At 40.9% G+C, this 12,909-nt stretch overlaps 1 protein-coding gene across 1 annotated transcript; it reads left to right on the top strand.

Annotated features, from left to right (window-relative positions):
- The first annotated feature begins 7,369 nt into the window (after positions 1-7,369).
- Positions 7,370-10,750, top strand: RGS1 (regulator of G protein signaling 1). Its single transcript, XM_033067315.1, has 5 exons — positions 7,370-7,517; positions 7,876-7,959; positions 8,585-8,646; positions 9,194-9,357; positions 10,017-10,750. Exons 1-5 carry the CDS (start codon positions 7,414-7,416, stop codon positions 10,200-10,202), a joined length of 600 nt encoding a protein of 199 aa, XP_032923206.1. The 5' UTR covers positions 7,370-7,413; the 3' UTR covers positions 10,203-10,750.
- The last annotated feature ends 2,159 nt before the right edge of the window (positions 10,751-12,909 follow it).

The following is a 12,909-nucleotide window of genomic DNA, read 5'->3' as shown; positions in this document are numbered from 1 at the left end:
TCACTAATAACTCTTTAACTGAACAGGGTGTGATCCAGGAGGAGTCCCATTTTCAAAGAACTACAGTAACTTGCATTTTTACAACAAGCCTTTGCCCCAGGATTGATAAACTGGGATGTCCCCAAATGCACAGAGGTGCCAGCAGCCAGCCCAGTGCAGGCATTGCATAAATCCTGAAGGGGTTTGGGTTGGGAGGGTGGATGGGGTCTGTCCCTGTGACACAACAGAAAGCTGCAAATACCACAAATGTAATGAAATTCATCTTTCTGCTGCAAACATCCCAGTTCCTGAGAACTGCAATGAGACAAGCAGGTGAGATTCAAAAGTAAACGACAGGAAATACAACTAAACTCTCTTCCTTTCCTGGTGCATCACAAGAGGAGCTGGTTCTCAGACATCATCATGGGAAACACCTCAGTGTTTTTAAATCTTTACAGATTTAAACTGAGACCTCGTAGCTATCTTCAGTTTTCCCATTTCTTGAAGTAACTGTCCGCTACTTCACCCATGTACCAGGCAGGTCTTTCCAGAGGGAAAGGGAACAAAAGGTGATCTGAATCTTACACTGCCAGTGTGTAGTGCTCATTCTAAAAAGCCAAGCTGGAAACCTGCATTAATTTCTATAGTTACCACTCTTTCCAAGTAGTTCTAACTGAATTAGACTTCTATATTCCAGCCATTATTCACTAGTCATACATAGAATCTCAGGATAAATCATGTTGGGAACAAACTGAGGAGGTTTCTAGTCCCAGCCCCTGCTTTCAGCAGGATCAGCTGTGAGCTTAGACCATACTGCTCACAGCTTTATCCACTAAAAACTAGATCAAAAAGCTTCAAGGGGGAAGATGATTTTCTGAATATCTATAATCTAGATAATGCTTCTAATTCCCTTCTATTTTTGTGGTTGTTGGGGTTTTTTAATCTGAGCACCATTGTGAGTTCCTTGCTTAGCCAAGATGATCTCCTGCTATATCTGCTTGTTCTCCTGATTGTCAGGACAGATCCTCCCTGTGTCTGGAATGGTCTCCAGTAACAAGGCAATATTTGGCTGAACCCATCCTTTATTTGGGCTTTTTTTTATTAAAGAGAGCCAGGTCTGGGCTGGCACCAAAGTGAAAATTCAACCAGGAAATGCATGACACCAAGGATAAAACAGACACTTAAATGTGCAATTCTTCAGAGAAGTCTTTATCAGCATAACTCCACTAAAAACTTCAGTAATATTTCTACTGTTTAAAAGTTCTTAAAAACATATTTAAATGGACACCATGAGTTTTGGCTTGCTGTGTTCAATCAAACCCTTTGTTTTTAATGATACTGAAGGGTACAGAATTTTACCATCTCAGAGAGAGAAAAAGCATCTGACTTTTCCCCACTGAGATTCAGATGAAACTGAAGCCTTCAAGCCTTGACGCTGAGCTTGTATTGTGCTCACACATCACATTTCCGTGCTGATAGTAGAAACTCAGCACACTGCTTCACACCCCAGCACCACAGGGCCATTCTCTCTCTGTTTTGCTTAACACAAGAGAAACAGGGTGCTGGTTCAGGGCAGTGTGGGACCCATGAAAATGAGGAGATAATGAGAAATGTGTGTATTTCCCAGATGGTGAGTGATGAACACTTCCTGCCCTGCCCAAGAGCAGACACAGGAAGCATCACCCTCGGCACCCAGAAGTCACTGCAGGTTTTTCTCTTTTTGTTTTCTTCTTCATCCAGGTGTCAGCCAGTCTGGCTGAGAAGCAAAAAGTCCCCTGATTTCACAGAAATTCAACAGTTAATTTATTTCAGAGAGAAAGCCCCAGAAAAAAAAAAAGGATCAGGTTTCTGATAAACTAAGCTTATTACAGTCTAAGTAAGAAGTATAAGAAAGAAAAATTGTAAGAGGGAATTACTGGAGATGCATGTCAGTGAAATGTGCATGCAATTCCTTGCACTGACTGCTAGATAAACACAACCCTTAATGCCAACAATATTTATTATAAAATATTGATAATGTTTTTATGTAAAGTCAAGCCATGAAAGTTTGAAAAGATGCCATAGAGAAAATAATAACCATAAGAACAAATCTATTCAGCAAAGCTTCAAACCCAAGGCTTCCAGTAGGTCATGGTGACTTACAAGAGCCATGTGAAGCAGTCAGAGAGGTCAGGGACACAACCAAAGGCACAGGAGCTGAGAGCACAGCACCCATGGAGACATTGAAAGGTTGACAGGCAAAGGCAAGACCTGTTGTTGTCTCTTCACAGAGCTATGAGAATGGATGCAGGGACCGGACTGTATTTGAATCTCTATGGAGATTCATAAAAACAGGGAAAACATCATTGTGTGCTCTCCACAGTGACTTCAAGAGCTCCTGCCAGGTTTTCTCCTTCATTGCCATGGCACAGGAAAAACCCCAAAACTCCACAAGGCTCTCTCAGAAGCTAGGGGAAACCCTACCAGGAAAAAAAAAAAAGAAAAGAAAAAGAAAACATAAAAATCCCCTAAAAGCATTCTGCAGATACTTCAGAGGCAGATGGGGCGACTTTGGGCTGAACTGGAGTTTTGCAGGAACGTTCCTGCACTGCCATTTCACAGTGAGGAAGTGAAAGAGCTAGAAGCAGATTTCAGGAAAGCTCTGGTTGCTTGTCCTTCAAGTCAGGTCTCTCAGACCCAAAGCCACAAGACTCTCTCAGGGGGTGGATCATTTCTCAAAGTTTAGCTTTTGGCTTTCCTTGATGCCAGCTGACATTAGGCTCCACTTATTTTCCAAATCCAGATCTCTTCCTGTATTTTGAAAAGCCTGATGCCATTCAGCCCTACTCATGCCTTGCTGGTTACAAAATTGGAGCTCATTGAACAAAAACTAGCATGGGGAGCATCTTAACTTCAAAAAAAACCAAATAGCTTTCAAAAAGACCCAAATCTCAATTAAATCAGTCCAACACCAAAAATGAGCCCAATAAAACCAGCAGCAAGATTTTCATCTCAGTGGCTTCACGATTTCTTTCCAGAAAACTTTTGCTTGTAGCAAAAATTTATTCTAAAATTTATGATGCCTACCATTACTCTGTTATGGACTGACTACATAACATGAGAGAAAATGCTAAAGTTTCAAAATAATATCACTGCAGTTCAAAAGCACCCACCACCTTTTTTTTTTGTTTTTTTTTTAATTTAATGCACACTATTTCCTCTCCCACAGAAACGAGTTTCTATTTCCTTTAAGTGCTAGAGAGATGGATTATCAGTAGTTGATTTCTTCAGGTCACATAAGAGACAGACACATTTCAAAGAAATCACTTGTTTTCATGGCCCAGCTGCATGACGTGATGAGCAAGGGGCAGCACTGCCTGGCTGGGCACCTGAGCTCAGCTCAGACGTGGCCAGATTAACCCCAAGGGAGTTTATGCTCAACAGCCACAGCACAGCAAAGCTGAAAACTGGCCACATGTGGAAGGCAACAGCTTGCCTAAACCAAAACAGAACATTCAGAAACAAAGCAGGGCTGGAATGGACAATGAGGGTGCATAAGGCCAGACAAGAGTGACCAAAAAGAAACAGAAAAGAAGAAGTCAGAAGGAGAAGCTTGAAATAATTTTGACCTGCAAATGGGACTTGGAGTCCATGGAACAATTCTATTCTATTCCTCTTTGCTTTAACAGAACTTGTCTAGTGTTATAACCTTGGAAATTTTCTCACATTTTTTTTCTCTTATACTCTACCAAGTGGTCCCCAGAAAGAATAGAAAACGATTTTACAAAGTGATGGATTGAGAAACAGGTTGGATATTAACAAATATTTATGAGCATCCTCTGTGCACATAAAGTTGAATTAATTTCTCATCACAAACCTACAAGAGGTCTGGAAAAGAGTAGAAGCCAGCTGGTGACAGCCTGCTATGCTGCTGGTCCTGCAAAAAATTTTCCTCTGTCCTTTTACTGGACAGAAACAACAAAGATAACACCAAGCTTAAGACAAAGGGTTCTGTATCAAATAATGGGATTATTCTAATAAGCCCTAAAACTGCAAGGCTAAAGATATATTTGTTGCAATTTCCTGTAACAATAGGAGAAAGAGAATAGCTATTAAGTGAGAAAGTATTTCAAGCAGCAATTGGCCATCATGCATGAAATAGAGAAAAGCATTAAATTGGTAGATTAAGGCTGTGGGAGATGAAAAAGGCAGGTCTGTTACCAACCATCCCATGAAGCAAAGAAATCCAGAAAATTAGGAGGGAAGAAGTTATGAGAAAAGTTTTCTGCTGCATCAGGACATGACTGCTCCTCATGGTATCATGTAAAATCCCACCAGACATTTCTGTCCACAGGAAACAAGGATAGGGACACTGAATATGGATGAATGCATGTGGGTTTGAAGCAGTTTAAAATTGAAAATAAGTAGCATTTTTGTCACTGGAAATGTCCAGTCAGAATAGCCAGGACAATAGAATCATGAAAACTGTAGGGAAGCAACATCTAATCCACCTGTGGGACCTAGTCCAACCCTTTCATAAAGCAGAATCCCTTACCATAAGAGTCAGCAAAGAGTTTTTAACTTGGGAAACTCCATGCAGGTGTTTCCCTCGTTCTCTGTGGTCTGTAAAAGCAGAATGTTGCTCCAGCTATAAAAAAAAAAATTTCTAGCTAGCCCTATGAATCTTACAGTTCCTCTTTTCCCTCTCACTTCAGTTATACACGTACCTAAGTCTTGTACACAGTTTTTCCCATTGTTGAGGTTGGGAAACTTGCACTGGGCTCAACAAGTAAAACCTTAAAGATTAGTAGGCTTGCACAGAAAGAGTGAATCAGAGTGAGGGAAATATTCCATTGAGAAAAAAACAAAAGGGTGCCCTGAAGATCAGAGGAAGAAAGGATTTATCCACAGTGGAGGAAGACAATGACTGATAATCATAGCCCCAACGCTGATATCTGCTAATAAATGCAGCAGGCTTTGGTTTTGCAGTTGGAGCAGTGTTTACAGGAAGGCAGGAGGGTATTGGGGCTGTGCATTGCCTTTACACTTCCTATGACCCTAAGCTGGGAGTTGATGTGCCAAATATTCACCCCTTCTGCAAATCAGGTACTCACAACTTCCCAGTCTTCTTTCCACAATTTTACATTCCTACCTGTGCCCTCTTGCATGGATCATTACACAAGTTTACAAACAAACCTGGCTTAGGGGAAACAGAGGCAGCACTGATTTATTTTATTTCATTTATTTTTGCCCAGGAATAAGGAGCACCAGTAGTAATGCAGAGATTGGGGTTTAGTGATACTGGAGAGGATTCCCCAGTGTGTTAGGAGCATTATTAATTCAGGATATGAGAACAGCAGGACATGAGAACATCAGCTAATTCCAGGTGGTCTGCTTGGCAGGCACAGCTTGTTTCTCGCTCACAGCATGGTATTCCACCTATTCCTACCTCACTTTTGACTGTCTTTGAGACCAGTACTATCAAGATCCCAGAAGCAAATAAAGTATCTGGAAAGCAATTCAAGTATTGTGGGATCTGGAAACAATTCAAATGCTGTGGGACAGCAGCATTACCCTGATGTAAATGACAAGAGTACTGTTTTTTCTTTACTCAAGAGAATATTTATGGCAAGAAGGTGAAGCACAACGAGACTCAGTTGAAATTCCTTTCTGCAGGAAGCTCTGACTCAACACTTGTTACATGCACTGAAGTGTTTAACAAGTCCCAAGGGGAAGGACAGCAATTTCACTTTAAATGGTGAAAAGGCATTCCTGATCTTGTAAATGAACTGTCAACAGCCCACCACTGATAATAGGTACAAAAAAGCAAACCATGGTGTTCTTCAAGGAATCAACACATCCCTCCCACTCAGAACTTCCCTGGTGGATTACTTAAGATTGCTGGTGGATACTGCTCTAAATTCAAGACATTGCCCCACTTTTAGCCTGAGGCTACAGAGTTCTGGGAGTAGAGATGGGAAATGATTTTCCCTGTTGCTTTTTACCCTTTTTTTCACCCTCCTCTAAGAAGGGTTTGGATGCGGCATCTCTGACCTTCCCAGCAGTGGACAGCTCCTGACTGAGGGAGTGGGATGAGATGCTGGGGGGGAACAGAACATCAAACCCCAGCCCCTGAGGTGCAGAACAAACCCAGCATTGATACCATCTTTTCCTTCCTTCTGCTCAGGGGTGAGAGCAGTCAGTAAATGCCTCTGCCCTGCACAAAGGGCAGCGCTCACTGATAGCACGGAGATAAATATTTCCTGCAGACACATCTGTGTCACTGCCAGCCTGCTGAGCTCCAAACCAGCCCCAGGCTGACACAGCCTGTCCCTGCTCATGGGCTCCCCTCGCATCACAGCTCCCGAGGAAACCGGGGATGTGTCAGCGCCGACCACCGTCATGTGCAGCCCTGCACACATCATCCACGGGCTATTTATAAATTATCCGAGATGCACACGTTATTTAGTGAAAAAAAACCAACAAACCAACAGCTTTGAAACCTCACAGAAAAAATGAACCCAAGCAAACAAGCAGAAACTGGGATGCTCAGGGGCCAGATTGAGCGTTTCAACATCTAAATCACCACCCTGGACAGATAAGTAGAGTTACACTTAATTCTTTGTCTTGCCTTAAATTCACAGCTGTTTCTTCACAGTGGAACTCAAGCATGCACAAACAACTCACACCTCTCTCAAACAGCTTGCAATAGTCACTGTGTGCTTACACCACCAGCCCCACTTAATTAATATTTATACCTGCCAAGTCGCTTCTAATTAGGGAGGTATTCCCGAAATATGGCGCTATGCTTCCAGAGAACCCATCCTGCAAAAATTAAACCAAATTAACCAAATTCTTGTTGCTTCAAAACCCCTTCCTGAGAAACTCATTTTACATATTTTCACACAACACGTGTAAACAAACCTGTCTAAAGTAATGTTCTAGTTTGAAGAGCAGCAGGGGACTTGCAAATAGGAACTTTTTTGCAGGGGTATCTTAAAGTACCTTTTTTTTTTTCTTTTCTGCTGGGCAGATCTAACCAACTGAAAAGTATGAATTTGCAAGATGCAGGCACGCAACAAGTGAATTTTGCCAAGAAAAAAAACTGCAGTATTTACAGCTCTGTTGATCAAAACAAATAATGCTTCTGACGTGCAAGCACCTATCAGAAAGGGACAAGAATTCAAAGTTCTGGAGGGTTTTTTTTTTTTTTGGTAACAGACACACAGTCACACACAGCAACCCCAAAGCAATTCAGCCTCTTCTGGTTTAACCTCAACCACGAGACATCGCCGTCTGTTTTCTTTCTCAAAAAGACACACGTCACTGAGCCCTGAAAGGGGAACTTCCCGAGTTTGTGATGAGCAGACACGATAAACAGCTCAGCTCCAATAAAAGGCGGCAGCAGAGGCAGCAGCTCAGTCGGGGCTGCAGCACCAAGCCTGCCCAAGGAAAATGCCAGGCTTCTTCTTCTCACACAGCAACATGACTGAGCTAAATGGAAAAGAAGACTGCAAGCTCGCAGAAGGCAAAGTCCATAAAAAGAAGCAAAAGGTTTTGTAAGTATATACAACTTAATATAAAATTTAGTTTATTGGAAGTGAGATAGCACTCATTAATCTTGGAGATTATGAATTAGCACTGTGGTCCAGGTTAAGTGAGCAAAACCTGCTCAAAGCCCAGGACTGCAATATCATTAAAAAAAGCTTCAGCTGAGGCATGCCAATTAATTAATTCAAAATAGAATTTGGATACAGTGGAACTCTCAGTCCTTTTTTGAAAAATTACTTGGATATGTAACTTCCCAGACTTCGATCATAGGATGGAGCTGTCTCTGTTTGAAAGCTTGAAAAAAATTTATATAGAAATACAGCTGCAATTCTAATGGATTAAAAAAATGTCTGTTCATTGTTTCAGTGGTGCAGATCTCAAAAGTTATTTGAAGTGCATGGTGCCACATATTGAATCTGGGATCAAGACTTCCAACTCCAGGAACGTCATGTAAGTACAGAAACACACCAAGTTATAAAATACAATCATAACTGGAGTACTGCAGAGTAAATTACTTCATTTCTAAACTACTTCTAGAACAACAAATATTGTTAGAAGATCTAGAATTTTCAAAATGCAAGAGAGGTGAACATCTAGAAACTACTCATGGAGTTAAGTATTTTTAATTTAGTGATTTGATATGTTTGCATCAAACAGTGAGGGAGAAGACACTTCAGTAAAATCCATTTTTTATCAGAGGGACATTGTAACTGCTCTTTAAAGTTGCACAAGAAAAAATACTTCTCAGTTAAATAAGGAGTTGATGTATTACCATTCTTATTGCAAAAATGTGGAAACAAATACAGGTACAAAGTAATTTTATCACAGTCACAGTAGAAGACTATTTTACTAGGAACAGAATTCAAGATATCATAGTTCCATAATTTTCCCATCTCTATTTTTCTTAATGTGAGCTGTCTCTAGGATCTCAGATTATAACAAAGCTGTAAATTTAGTAAAATACCTAGCACATATTCCTGGAATACAATAAGTTATAAAACTTGTCTCCTTCAGACATACAAACAAAACCCTATGGTTTCTTGCCTAAAGCCTTTTCTTTTTCTTGTCACCTTAGGCTTTCAGCAGAGGAAGTTATTCAGTGGTCACAGTCTTTGGAAAAGCTCCTGGCCAGCCAAAGTAAGTGTCACTTCAGTATGACTTGGTTCTTACTCTGAGGACAAGGTTTTATCTAAACTCACTAAATAGGTAAAGCTGCAGCATTGTATAAACACTGCCAGACAACTGCAGCTACACCTCAGTGTTTTACAGCTCCAGGGTAACATGGACACTGCTACAGCTTGGCTTCCAAGTTGGGTTTTGGGATCTTTTTCCCTTTTCAGTATAGCAATTAACCCCCAAAATAGCTCATTTTGATCAGCCTTGGATAACACATCTGTTTAATTTGGAATTTTCTGTCCACTTACACCCTAAACCAATCCACTTAGGAAGGACTAGAATCCATTGTTACAGGATCTGGACCCAGAGTCTGGATCTAAAACCACTAAACATAATTAGGAAGGTTCCCATCAGCCTCAATATCTGAATACCTGCAGGACATTGAAGAAGGGAAGAGCAGTGTATTTCAGCAAGATTTTACATCAGATTTCAACACAACTCCTGCTATTTATTTCCTCCTCCCTGGTCACAGGTACCATGCAGTAAATGATTATTTATTTTTGTTTAGGTGGTCAAGGTGTCTTTCGGGAGTTCCTGAAGTCCGAGTTCAGCGAGGAAAACATCGAGTTCTGGCTGGCTTGTGAGGATTACAAGAAAACCAAGTCTGATCACTTACATGGCAAAGCAGAGAGGATTTATGCTGAGTTTGTCCAGTCAGATGCCATTAAGCAGGTATAATATATCTATTATGTATATTAAGCAGGTATAATACATATGTATGATATATTAATAAGCAGGTCTATAGGAAAGGAGAAGTGTGGCTGCTCTGAGATGCTCACACATACACTCAGTTGCATAAGCAGCAGACACACACTCACTTTCAGGTCCCTCCCTGCATCACAGCTGTCTGCAGAGTGGCATTATCAGATCTCACCAGCAGTCACAGGCCAGTGCTGGCAGAGCTCAGCACACCATGCTCTGCGCTGAGCCAGCCCAGCTTGAATTGCTGATGCCATCAGGAGATTCTTCCTTTTTGCTGGTGGAAGCACCACAGAACATTTCTTGCCCTTTAAAATATGTTGGCCTTCTGGAAAAGTTAAAGTTTGTACATTGATCATATTTAAACACTCAACACAGGATTTCTTGTAGTAACTAGAGGGTGTTCCTCAAAGTTGAGCTGCATTAGTTCTGACTCCAGAACAAACTACATTTCTATAGTGAGCAACAATTTCTGTGCCTGTCTGGGATATGGGTATTTGATTTCCCCCCATTAACAGTTCTGACACTGAGTTCTAAGGCTGCAAATGCAGGTATTGATGAAGAGACCTAGAAAGAGATTACATTTAAAGTTAAGTTTTTAATGGCATTTCTTTTTTTTTTTTCTCTTCCAGATCAATATTGACTATCAGATGAGGGAAGCAACAGCCAAAAAGGCTCAAGACCCAACTCACACAAGTTTTGATGAGGTCCAGAAAACAGTGTACATCCTTATGGAAAGAGACTCGTATCCCAGATTTTTAAAATCCAAATCCTACCTGAACCTTTTGAACCAGCTGCAAACCAACACTTCAAAATGAAGTGTCTGAAGCATGAAGAGCCAAGCAGACTGTCAGATATCCTGTGAAGAGATCCTCCATGGGGGCTGGATCTTACCAAGGAAAATCCCTGTCTTGGAGGGAGGAGTACGAGGGAGATGCAAACAGCTCCATGAGCAGTGGGTGCAGGATAAAAGCTGCTGGGGCTGCCATAAGGAGAGCAGCACAGGGAGAAAATCCCCTCCTCCCACATGCCATGGAGTCAAGGCAGGGCATGGAAAACCATGTTTGACCTGCACTGTGGACACTGGACCATGTCTCAGATCCCAAAGAACTGCTGATTGCCAGGAAGTGCAGGACTCACAAGCTGAGCATTGGGAAAAGGTTACCAAGTCCAGGAGAAAAACTAGGATGACTGACAATTTTGGCCATAACAAGAAAATGCCAAGACAAGACTGACATCTTCTTAAAAAAAAAAAATCTATGAAGGGTTAGTAAGGTGTGAGTGTGAGCTTCACAATGCTTTTGTGCTATGTAAATATATTCTAAGTTGATGTGTCTTAAGAACTATATGGTTTAAATTATATGAGTTATATAAGTTGTATTTTTATTAAGTTTGTATTCAACAGGTTTGTAGAAACTTTAATTTATTGAAAAATAATTAACTATTCATCAAAATACAGTTAAAAATAAAGACTTATAGTGGTTTTACTTATTTGAAGTGATTTTTCCATCATAGCTACTGAAATATTGAAATAAAATTTCTTTCAGTCTCACTGTTCTACCCTTCTCATCTCCATATTCAAATTCTAATTTTACCTCCACCACTTCTTTTTGTCCATTTTACACAACCACAATTTGAGTTACCTGGAACAAGTGATACTGACTTACACAGTTACTGACCCATCCTCACAACCCCCAAAAAAGAAAAGTTGTGATTATGTTTGAACCATGTAACTAAGAACAAGAGCACTCCCAAAACTCAAGTGTTTAAGATCTTGTGACATTGGAGCTTATAATGAAAATAAGTCAAAGAATGCCTTGGTTTTATGAGTTCCCATCATGAGACTCTGGCATCACATGTGTGGCAATACAAGATTTTATCTCACCCTGGAGATGTTTCCATTTTTCCAGAATAACACGAGCCTTGTGTGCCCCACTCTGTTCTGTCCCAAAGGGAGAAGCTATAAACCCAGATGTCACCTCTTGGTGAGAGCAGACCATGTTCATATTGCCACCTTTTGGGGACTTTGGGATCTCCAGGGGAGAACCAAAATATGTGTCAGAAGCAGAACAGTTGGAAGGGACACAGAAAAGTGCCACCAATATCTTCTACTGTAGTAGCTAGAAGTCATTCCAAATTACATCTTCCTTTCCAGGCTAATAAATGCAGAAGAAAAGACCCCAGCCTTGCAGTATTGTTTTGTGCTCCTGAGAGAGTCTGACTGCAAAACCTGAATGCTCCTGGAATAACAAATCAGTCTCCAGCTGGCATTCTTGCATGAATTATTTTTCCAGGATCACTAGGAATAAATCTAATTGCTGTGAAGGACGAATAACAACAATGCCTCCAGAAAAGGTGCATCACCCTGTTTGCTCTGACACAATTTACAGGGATCAAGTATCTCTGCAGAACTTCCAGCTCACAGAATATAAAAGAGAACTTTGAAATGTCAGCTAGACAGACACTGCATTTCAGATAACATTCTTTTAACTGTAAATCCTTTAAATGATTATGGCCCTAATCTTGCTTTGCTCCCTCTGAGGTTTCACAACTTGGCTATAATTTAGCCAAACACCCATATGAAATTTCTGACTAAAATCATATTTCATAGCATGGATAATTAGGATTTTTATTTATTTTTGAATGGCTTGTTGCTAGCAGAGGAGACTGCTACAGCAATTTCACCAACTTGTATCACACAGTTAGGACAGACCAGAGTTTCTGAGGAGGGAAGAACTGACTTTTATCTTTCTTCCACAAGCATCTATCCCTACTTCATAATTTGGTAGGGTGAGAGAGCAACAAAGTACTCCTCTCCTTCAAAAAGTGGGTGTTTTAACAATGTCTGAGGGACCTGGGTGACTCAGAACATACAGAACAAAGGACCCTGAGCCTTCTGTCACCTTGGCCCATGTGCAAGGTGGGTGCCCTCATCTGCCCCAGCATCACACATTGGTTTCACACCTGTGGGCTGGGCATTTTTTTTTAAACTAGATTTCACTTTCCCCTCTTTGGAAAAAATATACCACAAGAGAATGGAAATTTGCTGTTCCATTCACTGTGTCTAAAAGAAACAGCTGAATGGGGTTGGTCATCAGCTATAGAGCAGTGCAGGAAAACAGGATGCAGTACATGGAAAAGAGATTTGACAGCAGTGACTCAGACTTAAGTGTTCTACCTCACTCCTGAAAAAAAACATTTTCATTGTTTGTTAAGGTCCCAGTGGAAAAAAAAAATCACTGTACCATCCTCAGGTACACTTTGGAGTGCATTAACTTCTATTCCAGATCAATATTGACTATCAGAGGAGGGAAGCAACAGCCAAAAAGGCTCAAGACCCAACTCACACCAGTTTTGATGAAGCCCAGAAAACAGCGTGCATCCTTATGGAAAGGGACTCATATCCCAGATTTTTAAAATTCAAATCCCACCTGAACCTTTTGAACCAGCTGCAATTTTGAAGTGAATTAACTTCTCTCTGTTGCAGTTTTCTTTATGGGACGACTCAAAAGTCCAGCAGACCCT

This window comes from Catharus ustulatus, chromosome 9 (genome assembly GCF_009819885.2).
Source record: "Catharus ustulatus isolate bCatUst1 chromosome 9, bCatUst1.pri.v2, whole genome shotgun sequence".
Taxonomy (NCBI): Eukaryota; Metazoa; Chordata; class Aves; order Passeriformes; family Turdidae; genus Catharus; species Catharus ustulatus.
Note: the sequence above shows the minus strand (reverse complement) of the source record. Positions and strands in the feature narration are given on the sequence as shown.

Coding starts and splice junctions, on each gene's coding strand:
- RGS1 (XM_033067315.1), top strand. CDS start 7,414: ATGCCAGGCTTCTTCTTCTCACACAGCAACATGACTGAGCTAAATGGA. Junction 7,518..7,875: donor AAAAAGAAGCAAAAGGTTTT/GTAAGTATATAC, acceptor TCATTGTTTCAG/TGGTGCAGATCTCAAAAGTT. Junction 7,960..8,584: donor TCCAACTCCAGGAACGTCAT/GTAAGTACAGAA, acceptor TTGTCACCTTAG/GCTTTCAGCAGAGGAAGTTA.